Below are 20,330 nucleotides of genomic sequence, written 5' to 3' on the forward strand. Positions count from 1 at the left end.
TTTCGGTAGAATCTTCTTCCTTTTCAAAAATAATTGTGGTAGAGAAAATATACCATCTCATCTCTTCCTTCAACATAATAGTAAATGAGGCGTGTCAAATTTTTTAAATCGAGTTTCCCTCAAAATTCGTCTAATTTCTTTACGATGAAATCAATGAAATAGCTAAAACAGCAAGATTCATCTTAATTGTATGAAAAAGAGACACACGAGAAAGCCGTTAGTGCGCAAAAAAGGATGTAGTTTTAATCAATACAGCAGTAAGTGATATTATTCCTCCAAAAAACCAATAAAAACAGTGCTTTCAAGTAAAGTGCCGCATTCCTCTGCCAATTTCTGACCTGAAAATGTGTTTGCTGCTTGTTCACAATGTAACCACGAAAGCATGCAGAAGATAGTACTCACGACTGTCTTGCCTATCACTAGCCTGACATGTAAATGAAAAATACTAGTAGTTCTAGAAGTACTACTAAATTCTTTGACCCTGTAAAACGCCTGCAATTTTGCGTTTAGGCAATCAGCACTACCCTGGAGCACGAATAGTTGCTATGTTGAATTTTCCATTTAAGGCCAGTGCAACTAACCCATTTTCATAGAGACAGTTGCTGTTTGGACAGATCCTATTATTTTTAGTTAATCTACAAGAATCCAGCATCAATACACGCTTCTGTGACAGTGCAACTGACCCATCGCACACGTGAAGGGGAAACTTTAGTAAAACGAATGGCAAAGGAATGGGTATCCACTCTGAAAATGGATATTGCCGCAAAGTTGTATTGATATAGCGTCATGCATGTTGCCTACACACAAATTGAAGGAAATCCACTTATTGAAATTTTACAGTAAGAAATTGGATAAAAATGGTGTAGCAAATTGCCTAAGTGGCTCTGAAATGGAACTTTTTTTATTGATCGTTTAAAGTCGTCACTTATTCACCGACGATATTAGAGGTATTTGATACTTAAAATGGAAAAATGATCTCATTCAAATTTTTCACAACCTCTCCAGATTAGTCGTAGTCACACTTCCATTACATTTTCATTGATTCAAAAGGAACAAACTGACTTATCAGTTTGGAGTTCTTACAAGAAAACATTATCTTTTATCTCATTCTTATAAGAGTCATCGTCGTCCGAACATTATCCCAATGATTCGAAGAAAACGTATAGAGAGGGGTTTGCGGGTACGCACTCGAGATCCATAAATATTTGTTTTACGCACAGAAAAATGTAAAAAAAAATGAATACTTAAAATATTAATAGAATCGTGACAGCAAAGAATGTCACCTAAATAGACTCTGCCGATTTTTGAGATATCTTTGTGACCAAATCGATATACGCTCGGAGAAAAAAACCTTGTGCGTGGGACCCGAAGTTTAGGTCATATGGGTCTCTGAAGTTTTCGGATTGAGCATCTGAACATTTTAGGTCTGGCTGTCGAGGTTCGGATCACACATCTGAAACTTCAGTTCTTACATCTGAAGTAAACCAGATGTGAAAACCGAAGTACTTCAGATGTAAGAACTGAAATTTCAGATGTGTGATCCAAACCTCAGCAGCTGGACCTAAAGTGCTCAGATGCTCAATCCGAAAACTTCAGAGATCATATGCCCTAAACTTCGGGTCCCACGCACGAAGTTTTTTTCTCCGTGTACAGAGAAGTCGAGACATGGATCACTAGATTAGTTTTTCCAGTTCTCTCTCGTATGTATCCGTTTTATCATTGTTGGCATTTGAGATTGAGCGGGAGTAATTATTTGATAGGGAACTTGAGGGGCAATTACATCATAAAAATAAACTCCTGTGAGGCTGGAGATGTGGACAATTATTGAACGCTATAACAGATAAAGTAGGGTCAGTTGAATTTATATATCAGTGATCTCGAGACGTGGATAGCTGCAGCAGTTTCCCGATGGATCAACGGACTTCACAGATCCTCAAAGCTAGTTCGATGAAGCTTATACAAATAGAATTTTTTTCCTGTTAGCAAGTAAGTGATAATATTGAAATGTTTCTTTATTTGCCTCTATTGACTGTCGAGGATGGTGCTCAAGCTATGGGCGAATGATTGTATCACTATCATCGAATGGGTCAGTTGCGCTGGTCTCAGAATCGTGTTTTGATACTTGATTCTTGCAGATCAGCCAAAAAAAAAATACTATCTGTCTGAACAACAACTCTCTACATTCATTATTACTCGATGACGTCATCTACCGCTGTAATGATACCCTTGGTTTCTTCCCCCTTACTCTCATCCGAGTTTCACTTTGAGTAACTATTGAAAATGTGTTTCTCACTGATTGATCAAAGCAAGGTGGAAGAAATCATGGGTGTCACTACCGCGGTGGATGACTTTAGAAACCGAATTTTTGAAAACGCGATATTTCGGTTGGTATTGAACGTAGAAAGTTGCTGTTTGGACAGATCCTATTATTTTTAGATAATCTACAAGAATCAAGCATCAAAACACGATCCCATGACTAGCGCAACTAACCCGTCGCCACACTTCGTTGCCATAGGTCATTGCAGCGATCGATTGAACCGAATAAATTCTTTGACCCTGTAAAACGCCTGCACTTCTGCGTTTAGGCAATCAGCACTACCCTGGAGCACGAATAGTTGTTATGTTGAATTTTCCATATAAGACCGGTGCAACTAACCCATTTTCATAGAAACAATTGCTGTTTGGACAGATCCTATTATTTTAGTTCATCTACAAGAATCAAGCATCAAAACATGCTTCTGTGACAGTGACCCATCGCACACGTGAAGGGGAAACTTTAGTAAATCGAATGACAAATGAATGGGTATCCACTCTGAAAATGGATATTGCCTCAAAGTTGATTCAATATCTCCGGTCGAATTGATAGGGGATGTTGCAGCAACGCAACGTTGGGGCAACAATACTCATAAAACATTAAACAGATTTGCCAGAGGTTATGATGTATTGATATAGGTCAGTATTTGTAAATGTAGTGATGGTGCTATTGATCGACCTGAATGTTAATTTCTACTGTGTTTTAATCATTGGCATGACTTTTACCGGTCAACATTATCTAGCGATATTGATATCAATGAGGTATTGAATCTCATGAGTGGCACTGCCCTAAAAGTGTATCAACGTTGATAAACCAACACTGCCTATAGCAATATCCTTGGCAATATTAGGTGGCAATATCTTTCGCAGTGTTGCTCCTATACCCTGCTGCAGGGTGAATTTACTGCAAAGTCAGGTGGCTGAATGGCATCTGTCAATAGCAACGAACAAAAACGAATCTCGTAATGTCTGTGAATATTGTACTCTGTATAGAAAAAACAAATGAGGGGCTTGGAGGACAAGGCGCATAAGTACAATTTTTGCTATTTCGAGAGATACGTGTTTGAAGTTCCAAAATTACATGAATCCTGACGGCAGAAAGAAAATTAAAACTGACTTTTTGATACTTAAAAATTGGAATTTGGGAGCGAATTTTTCACAGAATATGCATTGAGACTAGTTTTCCTTGAAATCATTGATATCTCAATTTTTCAAAATCTGCACTTATGCGCCTTGTCCTCATAGCCCCTCAAATGAACTTCCTTTGTCGCTCCTCTGACGTAAGGGCGTATCTCTATTTCCGTATGAGCCCCAAAAAACATAACTTCATATGTAAAACAGAGCTCACATTATGTCACAGGAGCGACGACTTGTGGCTTGAATTTGCATGGGAGAAACTGGGATGAAAAACAAGAGTCAAAGAAAATTTCAAGCCATAACGTTGGTTTGCGTCCCTATAAGAAATCATGTATGCTCCGACGGTATAAATGACGTGCGTGACATAAAATGGACATATTTATGCTAAAAGGAACTATGTGCATAGGGTTTGTGTGTAACATAGCTCCTTTTAGCATAAATATGTACAAACAGTGCATTTAATCGATCCTGGTAGCCATCAGTTCGGTAGCAGCATACGGTTTTAGAGAGGTGTCAACAAAACGCAATTTGGCGCTCTGCCGAAAAAATCAATTATTTTTAAACGTTTCCTAGTATCGCCCAAATAATTTACGCATACAAAATTTCGTCCAGTATTTTTGTCGCCTATCTCTCGTCTCTATGTTTTCATTCGCCGAAAAGACGTGGTGACCACGTCACGTCAAGCGTGGATTTCTCAATCATTCAAAGCGTGGTTCTCTACATCACCCGTTCTATCAGTTGAAAATTAGAAATTTCTGTCAGTATTTCTACAAGAGTGGGTTTTTTTCAGGTTTCAGGAGAAGTGAGGCATGGATTCGAACGCGAAAATTTGTTTACTTGTGTGTGCGTTTGCGATGGCCCGAGAATTCAGACCGGTCGAGCCGTTTATCGCTGAGTTTTTGATCGGACCCGATGTCGGACTCACCGAAAAACAAGTAAGTGCCACACACTGGATTTCGATGGGGCAAGATGTACGCATCATGAGGGGTAAACGCGCTCTGTTTACGTTAGGAAATCCTAAAAAGGGCCTTTTACCCGCGCTCCCTCGCAAAAAAAGGAAAAAAAGTCGTAAGAGTATTCCCAAAGTTCCCTCGAAACAATAATTTACTCTTTTAGAAAAGTCTTGAATGTATTTTTTTCTTAACATTTTCAGGCATGGAAGATTTAATTGAATTGCATTTTGCAAAAAGTAACCACTACCATTGTAATGTTGCTAAGATTGTGCAACTTCTTTTGTCTTGGAGGAAAAACCCGATTATCCATTGATAGTTTCTATTTTACTCGCTAAAAACTGTAAATTTAAGACAAAAATTACCATCTTAATTTCATAGTTTTTCACTATTTCCGCAATTTTATTGCAAAAGATGAAGTTGTACAATTTTAGCATCATTGCAATGCTAGTGGTTCCTTTTTGCAAAATGCAATCCAATTGCAAAAAAATAGGGTGAAAAATTCAAATTTTATGCGGGAAACACGCAAAATTCTTGGTTCTTTACACGGTCATAAATTTTTCAACTACAATAGAGAATAGTTTCCAATGGGAAAACCATTTCATGCCAATTTGATTTTACTGCCAATATCCATGTGAGTACATGCTCAAAACATGAGAAAAATAAAATTATCAAATGTACCCGGCCAAAACGTTGGAAAATTCTCTATTCAATGCATCGCACCATCACCGACCACAACGAAGGAATGATATTTCCGCGAAAAATCGATAGCGTGTCCGGCTGGTTTGGCAGCTGACATCCACGGAAGTACATCCTAGAAACACACGGGAAAAATAAAATAATAACATTTCACAGCGGAAAATCCCGAAAATTGGGTACATATTTTTTTTTTAAAGAAAATTAATATCTCATTAGCGGAAATTCGACAACGTGTGAAGGATCATACGGCCTTTTACCCCAGCAGACCATTTCTGCTGTCCTGAGGCAAAACGTCATATCGATGGCTATAGTGCGAAACCTTGTAACTCTATTACGGTGTTTCAAAATCTCCGCTCGAATTTTATTTTTTCTGAGAGAAGAAAGTCGAGCATAAAGCTTGAAATTAAAACAGAACAATCAGTGACGAAAAATCGAGGCAGTTGTGGAATGCATTCAGGGGGCTGACCCCCGCGTTCGGCTCCTTAGGGTTCAGGGGGCTGACCCCCGCTTTCGGCTCCTTAGGGTTCAGGGGGCTGACCCCCGAGTTCGGCTCCTTAGGGTTCGGGGGGCTGACCCCCGCGAATGGCTCCTCAGGGTTCAGGGGGCTGACCCCCGAGTTCGGCTCCTTAGGGTTCAGGGGGCTGACCCCCGCGAACGGCTCCTCAGGGTTCAGGGGGCTGACCCCCGCGTTCGGCTCCTTAGGGTTCAGGGGGCTGACCCCCGAGTTCGGCTCCTTAGGGTTCAGGGGGCTGACCCCCGAGTTCGGCTCCTTAGGGTTCAGGGGGCTGACCCCCGCGAACGGCTCCTCAGGGTTCAGGGGGCTGACTCCCGCGTTTGGCTCCTTAGGGTTCAGGGGGCTGACCCCCGCGTTCGGCTCCTTAAGGTTCAGGGGGCTGACCCCCGCGTTCGGCTCCTTAGGGTTCAGGGGGCTGACCCCCGAGTTCGGCTCCTTAGGGTTCAGGGGGCTGACCCCCGAGTTCGGCTCCTTAGGGTTCAGGGGGCTGACCCCCGCGAACGGCTCCTCAGGGTTCAGGGGGCTGACCCCCGCGTTCGGCTCCTTAGGGTTCAGGGGGCTGACCCCCGCGTCCGGCTCCTTAGGGTTCTTGGGGCTGACCCCCGAGTTCGGCTCCTTAGGGTTCAGGGGGCTGACCCCCGCGAACGGCTCCTTAGGGTTCAGGTGGGCGGCCCCGCTGCCCGCAGTTTATCGATTGTCAGTGCTTTTATTCGTACCCCGTTGCCTGAAGTCAATGATTCGCCTTCAAATGGCCGGGTATGCAAGATGACTGCCGTGACGCACGAATTGTGGTATCAGAATTTCGCATTAAGTTTACGCATTGATTTGAAGGCGCTCTTCTGTATCCTTTTTGAGTGGCCTCGTAGAATGATGTTGACCAAAAAGTTCATAATTGTGGGCTTTAAATCGAGCCGCATATTTGAAAAACTCCGAGGAATAATATTTTGAAAATATAATAATATTGTTTTTCGTGTCTACGTCTTAATTCAAAGAAGAAACTGCAGGCGGCTGGATTAGATTGTTTATTTTAAGTCCCTTGGTTCGGTTATCGTATTTTGAAGCGAAACTGAAAGAGTCGCCGTTTACAAGATCGGAACTTTTTCAAAAGCGGTTGTTAATTTAAAAAGTTTCGCACGGATAAAATGAGCTTTCGTTGATTAACTGTGAATAATCGAATTTGAAGAAAAGGTACTTTGTCCACTGGTCCATTAGGCAAGCGTCAAGCATGGATGGATGGACAATCAATGACCAAGTAAATCTTATCTGATAAGGAATTTTAAGTGTGAAACCCTTTTTTGAGTCCTTAAATGATCCAAAACCACCAACAAGTTTTAAACACATATTGCAAAAATGCGTATCTCCTGATGAAGTGTAGAATATTAGTGCCAAAAATGCGAATCTCGGCATTTCTGCCGTATTTTCTAACAGTTCGAGAAATTATTGATTCTGCTGATGGAGTTTGAAAAAACATCTTATTCTTGCTATCAAGAATTTTTACCCTTCTACCGACAATTAAGAGGAATGCAGACAGTTTTTTTACTCTCCTTGAAAATCGTATTTTCCGCGATTCGCATTTCTGCACTTTCACCATCGATAAAGTGCTTTAGTATTGTTTAATTAACATTTGCACAGGCAGTGATTGTGATTGTTCAGTCAGTAATTTTTTTTCTCATTAATTTCCTCACAAACATTCTCAGGTGTATATGTTGCAGGCAATTAGCATATGCCGGCAAATTGCAATCTCTTCGTGTTTAATCAACAAATTAAATTGTTTTAAAGTGAAAAAACGAGATTGGAAGTAGGGATTATTATGCTTTGAATTCAAACATACGTTAGCCCCTTCTTCTTGGATACATGGTGCCAGCTAGCACATTCGCGAGTCCGTGAAATGTCATCAATAATCTGTGTTAGGTTTGGTTAAGCAACTAAACGAACTCCTCGGCAAAGCGGAGAGTATCGCTGGATTTGAAGGCGTAAAGAAATCTTTACTATATCGATGTTATCGTAATTATAATTTGACGAATTGACATGTACGGAGCTTGCAAATTGCCGGCGATTGCTGACTCCCTGCGACTTATACACTGATAAAGATTTCAGAGATATTTATTTCCATATCTAAGTTTACATGCAGTTCCCTCTCTTCTAATCAGCATGTGTGTTCCTCTTTTTGTTTCTGGTGCATTCATCAGAATTCTTGAATTCAAAAATCGATGATCTTCCTGGACAACGCAAATCGTCAATTAAAAAATTGGGATCGTTCAATAAATTAAGTGGGACACTTGATTCACTTAACTGAATCTTTAAATTAACCGGAAACTCAAATTTACTACAAATCCTACTCGACCGAAAACCTGATCTAACAATGCTAACCAAAACTTTACTCAACCGGTGATCTTACCCACCGGAAACTCAAATCAATCGACCTATCGTCCGGCCGAATTTTCCTTAACCGGAAATCAACAACCGTAAACCCTGCCTGACCGGAAATGTGCTCCAATCGAAAACTTGGCCCAACTGGAAATTCGATACAACCAGAAATTTGACCCATCCCAAAATTCCAATTCACTGGGACCGTAATCCATCCGTATCTGACGTGACCGGAAATTAACCCAACTGGAAACTGTTTCCAATCGGTAACGTGTCCCTGTCGAAACTTCGACTCGACCGAAAATTTGATTCGATCGGAAATCTGACCGACCGGAAACCACAATCAACGGGACTCGTTATCCATTCGAAATTTCACTTGACCGGAAATCGAAAATCTATATTTTTACTTTACCGGAAATGTGCCCCAATCGAATACTTGACTGAACTGGAAATCGACTCGACCGGAAAGTCCAAACCCAAAATTTGGTTGTTCCCGGATGGAGATTAACCAATTACAATACTAATATATTATTGATTTTCCTAAAAAAATTGCAAAAATTCGATAGAAGCGATTGATATATCGACTCGTTAAAGTTAAAAATCGATTCTATAAGAAAAAATACGTAGGCTTCGGTGTACTACAGTCATGTTAGATGCATTTAGTCATCCATGAATCAAAAATGAACAATGTCAATCTCAAAAAATCGTCGATTTACTTTAAGGAATCTTAAAAATTCGATTTAACCGATCGATATATCGACTCATCAACATTGAGACTAGATTTTGCTTCTTGAAATACGTAAGAACCGGTGTTTAATACATGCGTAAACAACGATATCAACCCCTTAGACACATCAATTCAACAAGAATACAGCGAAGAATAAGGCCGGAGTTTGACCCCTTTGCCCACCCGTAACTCGAAAACGGTTCCTGTACTCATCTTGAACTTTTTTCCCGAGTTTTCTGTTATTATGAGCTTCCACTTAAACCTTGGTTCGATGGTCGAATCGATTACCGAAAAAGGGGCGAAATTTTGGGAGGCTCTTTCTTCAAAAACCGATCTGAAAACCCGATTTTTTAATTGATTTTTCTACCGACTTTTTCAATGTGTTTAGAAAAAGTGTTTTACCATTGCACAGTGCTCTTCTTCTGAACTTACCAGAAGGCAGCCCAACATTTTTAAAAGTTTTCTAGACTGTGTTCCTCGGTTCTTTAGGTCGTTCAAGACATCCTGGTGATCTCGACTTACGCCAGTTTAGTTCTCGTTATCGTTGTGTTTTTGGTGACGGATTTATTGCGCTACAAGCCCATTGTCATCGCTGATGGAGTTGCGGGAGTCATGACTTACGTTCTTCTGATCGGGAGACCGTCCCTTCAAATGATCCAGGTGATTATCAGCACATTAAATTCCATATTCGAACCCCCCCCCCCCCCCTGTGAAATATTTCCCCTCTCTGACGAGACAATATTACATAGCTTAAGGCGAATCCAGAAATTTACCAGCTATCTCATTTAGCTTGGAGGAATCTTTGTAGTTACCGGCTGTCTCATGTTCTCCCTCCCTAAACAGTAGCACGGTATATCGGCGAATTTTTTTGCTGATTTCCTTTGGTTCTGGGGGTAAATATAAATAATTATAGATTAATATTAATTTAAAATTATGTTTTTAGGAGTGAACTTGACATTTTTTCCTTAATATTTTCTTAGTCTTAGAGGAATGCCTCGTCGATATTCTGATTATCTTGATTGTTATTTATTGTGAGATAAAATTTCTTCTGCTGGAGGGATTTTAAGTCTTATCTTCGTTACTCATTTTTGTTTTCAATTTTTTAGAATATTTGTTACTCATACGTTCAGTAAATTTTAAGTTGTGTGTTTGTAGATATCTAGAATGAAAAATCAACAGGCCAAGAATTAAAGCGTAAGCCGTAAACGCAAGAGTTAAACGTACGCGTATTTTTATTTTAAATAAACTTTAACGATTTTAATACTTCACTTCATGGATTATTTTTAATCATTTAGTTCTTTTTCAAAGTTGTTTGAATTTTAGGTCGAACAAATGTTCTTCGCGTTTTTCTATTCGTCCGACTCCGTTCTCTACACCTACATGTACGCTAAAATTGAGGACAAAACGACTTATAACCAAATAACGGGCTACGTGAGAGCCGCCGTTCTGTCTGGGAAATTCTTGAGCGGCTTTTCGTCTCAGGTTTTCGTAACTCTTCACCAAGCCGGTACCAACTCCAGTAAATTACCCCTCGTCTACATGAGCATAGCAGGTATGTCCTTAAATGAACAATCTGCAACTTTCCAGACTCATAAAGCGTGATTCGGTTTTTGATAGAATTTGCGACCAGCCGATGGTGTATCGAGAAATGTTTCATGGTGCGATCCATGAAAAAAAATGATTGTTCAAAATTTTTGAAAGCAACTTTTTTCGGTGAGAATTTTTTACTTCAGAAGAATAGAACGGTCCAAAATCCCTGGCCCTCTCTCATAGGGATTGCTTTTACAAGTCTGTATTATGATAAAATTTACGAATTTGAAAAAGGGAGACTCAAAACCTGGTGAACGACATCAGTTGTATCCGAGGTTGACTTTTCATCAAGACTCAAAGTTGTAATTGTCTCAATTAAGACTCAAGTTCGGTCTCTTAATTCCGGGAATTTTGCTTATGCTAAAGTTGCCATATAAAGTTTCCCTAAGAATACGGGGTCAGTTGTGCTGGTCACAGAATCGTGTTTTGATGCTAGATTATTGTAGATTGGCTAAAAATAATAAGTTTTATCTAAGCCGCGACTTTCCACGTTCAATATTAACTGAGATATCGGCCTTTGAAAAGTCGGGTTGTTGCCATCATCCACCGTGGTAGTGACACTCTTGGTTTCTTCCACCTTGCTTTCATCTAAGTTTCACGTTAAACAACCAGTACAAATCTGCGTCACACTGATTGATGAAAACGATTGATATCTCGGTTAATATTGAACGTAGAAAGTCGCAGTTAGGACAAATGTTATTATTTTTAGGTAATAAATTTTTCGGCGCTATAGTCTGTCTTTTCGACTGCTCAGTCGATAAGAAGTGATTTTTTTAAAATCAACCTGCCTCTTGAATTCTAGCGTAAGGCGGCTCGATCATTGAAATTTCGTGTTCGCCTGGCGAACATGGTGACGTGATTGGTCGGCTGTGTCTTATCGCTGCTTTTGCCTTTGGCCTTTGCCTTTGGAATAGACGGCATACTGTCGGGAACTCAAGAGGGGCCTTTAGCTTGTCGTGAATTCCACCTGTCAAAGGCACGATTAAGCAGCGATAAGACATAGCCCACAAAAATCGATCGCCGCCGAACCCATGTCCGCCCGAAAAACACAAAATTTCAATAATCGGCCCGCTGGTGGCTGGTGAGCGAGTTCTTGAATCTCAATATTGCTCATCTTCTTCGGGGAGCTTTAAAAAGCGCTTACTTAGAAAACTGCTGAGCACTTTTTGGATACGAACGTATTTCAGATACGCCGGTTCTTTTACCTTGGAAAGTCACAATAAAATATTAATTTTGATTTTCTAAATAGGTATGACAACAGCAACCCTTGTGTCGTTGCTTCTACCATCGGTGAAGCACACGTTTTACTTCCATCGAAAAACTGAAGCTGAAGTTCTACAGCCGAGCCAAGCACAATCATACGGTGCAATCGATGTATTCACCGTTGAGGCAGAAACTTTATCACATCCTGTGAGTGAAGTTTTCGCAGCATGTCTTTTCATGATATATATATGTCGCAAAAAACTGTATGTATAGATTTATTATCATCGTTTTGAAAATGGTGACGAGCAAATTAAAGAATTGTTGTCCTTACAACACTCATATAATGAGCAATAGTTCCTAGTAACTTTTCTAGTTGCAGGTATATTGTATTTTTTTATTTGACTGTCCTTTCGGTTTCAGTAACAATGCTGACAGAGACGACATTTAGTGGCGAGGCGTGAGTGGTCGATTATCGATATTTCCCCATTTGAAGCTGTGGTAAAGAATCGATTATTGAGGTGTTCGTCGCGAACTCCCCGTCCACGATCCTTTTCCATAGGTTTGAACGGCAGATACGTCGATACATGGAAAAGCACGCCACGCCACTGACGACATTGTTACTGAGACCGATAGAAATGTCACGAAAAAAGCTACATTTTAATAACTAGTAGAAAAGTCGGTAGGATCTGCAATTCATAATGATCTTTGTTATAATACAACTGTTCTTTTTCCTTCATGCGTATCTATGTCATTTTTTATATTCAGTTCTATTAAATTGGGAATCTTGTATCCACTCATACTTTGTGCTTTGTCTCATCCGTTTGAAGAATACTCTGTGAGAATTGTAAGGAATAAAGTTGACTCGTTGCCTGGAAAAGTAATAAAGAAGGTCAGAGCGGAATTTTTGTAAACTCCCTAATCGAGACGTGTGATATTTTTTTAGTTTCGTCATTGTACCATGTACCATGCTCATTATTCCAAGATAAACGGCTGCTTCGTTTGATAATTTTGACTTAGTTTTTCGTATTTTGAAACAGATAAAAACCGACCAAGGATCCGAGAGCTCACTCAGCACCAACGATCACATTGCCTCAAAAGTCATCAAATATTTATGGACGGATTTCAAGGAATCGTTCAGCAACGAGAGAGTCGTTGTGTGGGCATTTTGGTGGAGTGTAGGTGGAGCTGGATTTAATTTGGTCAGTGCTCTCCAAAATAATTGATTAAGAATATTATGCTGCCGCCATCTCAACAAACGTTACTTGCTCACGGTGAACTCGTAAAAGAAAAAAAAAGAAAAAAGAAAAAAAGTGTGAATAATTTCATTTGAATGTGTTTCCCGATGAAAGTATTGGTTCTACCGGATTTTTTTTTTTTTTTTTTTTTTTTTTTTTTTTTTTTTTTTTTTTTTTTTTTTTTTTTTTTTTTCAAATATCTTTTGGATTAAAAGAGGAGAGAGGAAAATTGTGATGCCTCACCTTAATGTCTTGCCTGGCGGTTGAGTTTGTTTCAATTTGCCAATTAGTCACATATAAATAATACTATCAGTTTCCTTAAAGGGTTTTCCGACTAAATAAGAGACAATACATATACTTCATGAATATTCAAAGAGTAGAGGATTCTGTCAACATATTTATGATACAAATATTTTAACTCTAGTGTGAGCGGTGACGTATCATGCGCAGTTGAAGGCATTTTCAGCTGGTGACAACAGCTTGACGTAACAATATACTTCATAAATGTTCGTAAAGCGGAGGATTCTGTACAGAAATCTATGATACAAATATTTTAACTCTGGTGTGAGCGGTGAAGTATCTTGCAAGGCTGGAGGCGTTTTTGACTGGTGACAACAATTTGACGTAACAATATACTTCATAAATGTTCGAAAAGCGGAGGATTCTGTACAGAAATCTATGATACAAATATTTTAACTCTGGTGTGAGCGGTGAAGTGTCTTGCGAGATTGAAGGCGTTTTTGACTGATGACAACAATTTGACGTAACAATATACTTCATAAATGTTCGAAAAGTGGAGGATTCTGTACAGAAATCTATGATACAAATATTTTAACTCTAATGTCAGCGGTGAAGTATCATGAGCAGTTGAAGGCATTTTCAGCTGGTGACAACAGCTTGACGTAGCTCGCAACTGTATATTCGTGTCTCTTGAAAGTATCAAATAAACCAGTATCCTCGTTATTTCTTTGAATACGAGTCGTGATCTACCAAGATAGAATACATTTAAAAGAACATTTGAAAAATATCCAATATGAACAGAGATACCGCCCTTCAAAAAACACGCCTTATGTCGCCATACCGTGGTGATGCACACCGTGGTTCACACCGCCTAGAATTCATCCGAGTTAATGATCTCTTAATGATGAGTCTAAGGTGAGAGAAACTGCATTTACACTAACGCGGTGGATAATATCTAAAAAAAAATCTGTGATTTTCGCCAGGCGATTTCTCCTGTAATATTGAACTCAGAATCTCGCCAATTGTAAGGTTGTACGGAAACATCATAGGATGTATAGCTAATTTACAAGCTTAGCCTATCAAAACACGATTTTATGACTAGCGTAACTGACCCACACCTCTTGAATCTAGAAAAAAAATTGCCATCATGCGGAAGAAAGTCGCTTGTGTCGAGTATAAACCTGTCCGAGTCAAGTGAATTTATTCTTGATTTAAAAGGGAAGCTTCTTGACACCAAATTTAATTTTAATTTAATTTCATTTTCCAGACTTAGCTCAGTTTAAATGGTCAGTTTTTGTGTTCCGTTCATTTGTCCGCATGTTAGGCACTCTGAGCGACTTGATAACAACGGCGAGACGTGAATGATCAATTGGACTGCATTTTGCAATTTGGAACTATAAATTCTGGCTCTTCTGGAAAAACACTTATATGCATAGGGAAACTAACGGCACATACGTTGTTTTTAAACCGGGCTAGAATTTATAGTTCCAAATTGCAAAATGTAGTCCAATTATCGATACTTCCCCATTTGAGGCGATGGTAAAGAATTGACAATTAAGGTGTTAATTTCGAGCAGCTTGTTTATCGATCCTTTTCGATGGTAAACAATTGATAATTAAGGTGTTAATTTCGAGCACCTTGTCGATTGATCCTTTTCCGTAGATTTAAATGGCAGGTCAATCGAAGTATCGCAAAGCATACGCCAGGCCACTGCTCATTAATCATGTGATTAATCAATTAGTCCTCTTTCAGAGCTGAGACCATTTGATGGATTCATTTTCCGTGCCGAACTCTGAGGGTGTTCAAGTATGAACTGAAAATTCTCGTTCAGACACAGCTCATTGCGATCAAATTGGAATAATATTAGTTCCAAGCTCAATGCCTAATTTTCTGCCCACTCATTTCATCGAAGGCGATACTTCTTCCATGACCCAAAGATTCGCCTTTATTTTGAGGATTAGGCAAATTATCTCCTACACGTTGAACAAGTCGCATCCTCTAGGACACACCTGTTTGAGATACAACGGTTTACGCGGATCGAGGGCTAAAAGAGTCATATACATAATCGTTCCTTAAACAGTTTTTAACCTTAACTTGGTCCCACAAAGTATACATTGTGGTCGAGGCAACTTTACAGACGCCTTTCATAAGCATCAGGGAAAGACACCGTTTTCAGGAGCTTTGAGTAAAACTAAAAAAAGTTTAGAAATACATTTTTCTAAGGATGACAATGATTTGCCTCGGCAAAAAGTACAAAACACCGGAATGAAACATCGCTGATTTCTCATATTTTAACCGAAATCCGCAGTTCGCACCTACCTTAAACGTCGTTGATATCGTATATTTTTGATTATTTTATTTTTGTCTTTTGTACCTTTTATTTAATGCAGTTGTATGCATTCTATGAAGTTTGAGATTGGGTCTCAATATGCTCTTACACGTTCACTCTCAACTGTTGGGCTTGAAAGGCTAAGAACATAAGTGCAATTTTTTCTATTTCAAGAAATACGTGTTTGGAGTTTCGAAATTTCATGGATCCTTTATGGCGAAAAAAGAGTTCAAATTGACTTTTTGATGCTGAAAAATTAGAATTTTGGAGGGAATTTTTCATATAATTTAGACTAGTTTTACTGGAAAGCATTAATATCTCATTTTTTTTCAAAAACTGCACTTATGCGCCTTGTCCTCCAAGCCCACCAATGTCCAAAAAACTTTGGTCAATTTTTTTAAGTGTTTTAAATTTTCCTCTTTTCGGTAGGTTCTCTACTACAGCCAGCTCATTTGGAAAGAGGCGATCGAGCAAAATTATCCGAATATGGAGTCGATGAACGGAGTGGTGGATTGTGTCTACACTGCACTGAGTAAGTCCTGCAAGGTAGTATATATTTCCTGATTTGTTAGCATTATTACGGCAATTATCTCTCCATCCGCTTGTCGATTCACCTTGTTCAGCAGCACGCTTTAGCAAAAAGTGAATTTTTCGATCGACTCGACCCAGTTTTAGAACGCTTTGAAGGAGTGCGAAAATAAGATAAGAGGACAATCATTTTAATCGAGGAAAGGCTCTGTGTTCTTTTCTAAAGTGATTACCTCTGACCTTAAACTAATTAAATAGCGGTTTAAAAAAGGAGTATAAGTACCTTGCTAGAATCAAGGAGGTGTTCAGCAAAACAGATGGACTCTCAAATATCAGTGTTGGTTTATTCAAATAGAATAAAAAAGCATTTCTGAGTAAGAATTCATCCAGTTTCTTCTAGTTTTCTTCTGATGACATGCACAGTATTTTGTGCCTCTATCATACGTGCTAGCAAAACTTTAATTAGAGAGCGTTTTATCCTCGAATGTATGCATAACGCTAGGTTGCGTTTGGAAATTACTTTGGAAAGTTTTTATAATTTTGAAAATGTGAGCCTAATTCCGTATCTTGGAGTCAAAGCAACTTAATTTTTTTTTCTCTCTCTTTTTTTTTAACACCTATGTGAAACAACTTTTTTTTGCCTTCGCCAACAATGTAACATGCAATTTTTAAAACTTGTTATTTTGTAATGGTGCTGAAGATAGCTTCCAATTTGTCAATCTCTTCATCTTTTCTTCTGAATCTTCTCTGACACAAATTTTCATCAACGATTGATTAATAAAACTGAACCTTCGCTCACCGAACTTAACTTTGGTTCTGTCAACCATGTAGGTCGGTTCGCGGAACCAAAAGTTCAGTCCTCTGAATCGAGAAATACCTATTGTAATTATTTATTTTTATCGTGCAGTTTTTCCGTTTTATTTTTAAGAACTGAAAGCAACTTTTGTATTTTTAGGTGCTGTAGCCTCCTATAAAGTGGGTCAGCTGAATGTTGAATGGACCAACCACAGCAATGCACTCTTGGCTATCGGGTCCATAAGCTTAGGAGCCGTTGTCTTATTGACGAGCCAACTGAAGAACATATACCTTCTCTACGTTTGTCATATTATCCTCACATTGACGTATCACACTATGCTCACAGTTGCAGAGTAAGAACTCTATGATTTCAAATTCTCTTGTTCTAAAAGGAGATTGGACGTATTTATGTTGAAAGGATGTTCAAATGAATGATTAGCAAAGGAAGTAAGAAGCTGAAGCAAGCATATCCTATGCGCATATTTCCTGTCTATTTAATGCACTTTTATACGTTCAGTTGTTGTACATGATGTAAAATTAATCCTCTCCCTCCTCCCACCAAAAGAGTTCCCCTTTTTGTTAAAAATAAATTTATATGCATTGAAACAAATTTCCCCTGCATACCATAACCAATAACATCTCAAAACTTTCTTTCCTCTTAGGTTCGAGATTGCAAAACAAATCAAAGAATCTTGCTATGGTTTAGTTTTTGGATTCATCATGTTCGTTAACTTAGCTGTTACAACATTTTGGACTGTGATCATTGTCGAGGATACTTTCTTTACATTCAACATCAAAAGACAGGTGCGCTTTTTATTTTCATTCATAAAATGCGGTTGAAAAGTGTTTTCTTTTTGACGTTTCAGCACTGCTTGCTTTAAATTCCTGCTAGGTTTTTTATGAAACGAATGTTATTTGCCAGTACACAAGGAAACTGACCAAGATGAACATTTTCTATCTACAAATCTTTTAGCTCAAAATATTTGTATTTTCTGTGACTTCACAGTTCCTGAGCACAACGTTGACTCTTGGTGATTCTCTCTTAAGTTTGTATATTTATTAAAAAATTACAAAGCAAAAGGGCACAGTTTTATGATCGAATATGTCAGCCAAAGTGACGTCATGTCTCTGTGATACGCAGACATTTATTTACTGATGAAATTTTGATAGAATATTTCATAGACAGGTTGGGAATTTCTAGATACATATCACGTCCTTTTTTCTCAACACTACCTATGTTACCGATTGGCATGCCTCAAAATTATGTAGGTAAATACTCTGCGTATGGATTGATGATAATTCGCGGTTGATGATAATTTTGTTAATTTGATGATAATTTGAATAACCGAATGACAAATATATTTTTTTTCAGTTCGAATTTTGCGCTGGATATTTCTTGGTCATCGGCTTGTACTATTTGATGAAGAATATCCAAACCTCTTCACGAAGGAATGTACAATTTAACACATGACTTACAATGATGACTTCCACTTCATACTCTCGATTTTGGAGATCCTTCATGTTTGCAAAAATAGTAGGATCCCTTTCAACCTATTTATTAGTTGTAAATAACAATCTGTTGATATTTGTACATAATATTTTTCATTAAAAATTGTTTTTTACTTGGTGTTAAATCAATTTAATTTTCTGAAACATTTTCAATAATTTCGTATATTTCTTCTTCCTGCCCTGAGGAAAATCACATCATTTAAGTGCAAGTATTTGAAATTTTTGCAGAATAATTGGGGTGTCTGATCCGATTTACCTCATTTAACATTGAGTGACGGAGAATAACACACGTTTGAAAACATTCAATTTTAGACCGCAGTTCAGCGCCACAGAGGCTTTTGTATAAGGAAGGCGCAGTCGCTCTAGCTATAAGACCATTTTCGAACCAATTTTTTAAGTAGCAAACTAAATATAATAATTTAAGGGACCCTGTAACCTTTACTCATAGGAAGTTTACTTGTCTTTATCACTTCCCGATGACTGATAAATACTGTATTAATGAGTCGCTAAGATAGTCATCGCCAAAAAAAGTTGAATTAATCAAATACCCCGATACGTTGTTCGTCAATTACAATGAGGGTGATGATCTTTGTGATTAATTTTGCATTCAAGATAGCTCTCGGCGAGTTTTTTTTCTTTTCTTCAAAAATAGATATTGTGTCTCTGACTAGATGGGACCACGAAAACTGGAGACTGACGTTGTATGTTCTCCCTGCAAATTAGATATTTTACAAAAAACTGAGGCTATGAAAATTAAAAATATTTGGTCTATTAAATAAAAATCATGGTATTCGATCGCAGCTTTTCGACCCTCCTGGTTCATCATCAGGGCAGCTAATTATACAGCGATAAGCGCAATGAAACAGCTTAGCATATTGATGGCCGTAGTGCTGAACCACGTATCTCCATTGCAATGTTTCAAAATCTCCGCTTCTGTTTTATTTTTTCGAAGAAAAACAAAGCAACTTTGAAGCTTAAAGTCATATTAAATATTCCGTTAACAAAGAAGCAAAATCAAGGAAGTTTTCAAAAAATTACATTGTCCAGTTCCGGAGAAAAAATAAAGTATGGCAGAAGGGCTGCTGCGTCGCAAACAGAGATACGTGGTTTCGCAGTTTAGCCATCGATACAATGCACAGGCAAACAAGGGATAAGCGTTAAAAGTTGCATGGTCAGTCAGTGATTTTTTGTTTGTTTTTAAAACAAAAAATTAAAAACTGGTAGTTATTGACCAATCTGGCAACGTGAAGTTCAGACACGTTCCGCGGTCGTGAGACTCAGATCAGCGGCCGGAGTCTTACCGACAAAGGCCCCGCGAAAAAATAAAAAGACCGCCCGATGATGCAATGAGCATGGACATGTAACGGTGGCTCGGGAAAAATTGGGCTGGCTCCCGCTATACGCGATAAGAATTGCGTAAATCCGCTTCTGCGCTATGCCATTCAGATAGAGGGTGCTTCTACGGAGCGAGTTCTACATTTCAAAGTCTACCTGTCCGTAGAAAAAGAAGCCCGAAAGGCTGCTCATGAAACACTCTATTAAAAATCGAGGAGTGAAATTCGGTGCAAGAGTCTACACAGCACCCATAAGCCCCAAGTTTCGAGTGCTATGAATGCGAATTGAAATTGGCACTACAAAAGTGTATGCCACCCCGCAAAAATAGTAGATTCCGCTCTGTAGTAGTGTGCGAGTCACTCCGTACGAAAAGTAGATTTCGCTCCGCATTATCATATCAATCGGGGTTTTTGGGCGCTATGCAGCCGCCGGCATAGAATTTCGCTCCAAATGTTTTAACAATGTACTTGACTCTACAAATCGGATTTTTCTACCCCATGGTGACGCACTCGTAAAGCAGGTCTATACCTCTTAAATATTTTGTAATGCTCTCCCCCCCCCCCCAAGTAGACAAATAATTAATGAACCTCAGTTCTTGCCTTCCTTTTTCATTTTTGAAGTAAATTAATCGAATTATCATGATCTCCCTGTTCTGACGTCACAACGAGTGGCTGCAGCATCAATGCATGTTTTATTATCGATCAGTGATCAGGAGCAGCGGTCAGGTATCGATAATTGCCTCGCTACATCCACTGTAGCATTCACCAACGGAATACCTTACCCAATAATCGACATAAAAGACAACATAGGAGGGATCTGAGGGATTTAACTTCTAAAAAGGCGATTGGTCGATTTCCAC

General features: G+C 38.8%; 1 protein-coding gene across 1 annotated transcript; it reads left to right on the forward strand.

The window, feature by feature from the left end:
- Positions 1-1,661: 1,661 nt before the first annotated feature.
- On the forward strand, positions 1,662-18,253 carry LOC109038432 (thiamine transporter 2). Its single transcript, XM_072301185.1, has 10 exons — positions 1,662-1,986; positions 4,241-4,385; positions 9,197-9,367; positions 10,031-10,259; positions 11,547-11,707; positions 12,538-12,699; positions 15,734-15,836; positions 16,788-16,980; positions 17,290-17,431; positions 18,000-18,253. Exons 2-10 carry the CDS (start codon positions 4,260-4,262, stop codon positions 18,096-18,098), a joined length of 1,386 nt encoding a protein of 461 aa, XP_072157286.1. The 5' UTR covers positions 1,662-1,986; positions 4,241-4,259; the 3' UTR covers positions 18,099-18,253.
- Positions 18,254-20,330: the final 2,077 nt, after the last annotated feature.

Source organism: Bemisia tabaci, chromosome 6, assembly GCF_918797505.1.
Source record: "Bemisia tabaci chromosome 6, PGI_BMITA_v3".
In the NCBI taxonomy this organism is placed as follows: Eukaryota; Metazoa; Arthropoda; class Insecta; order Hemiptera; family Aleyrodidae; genus Bemisia; species Bemisia tabaci.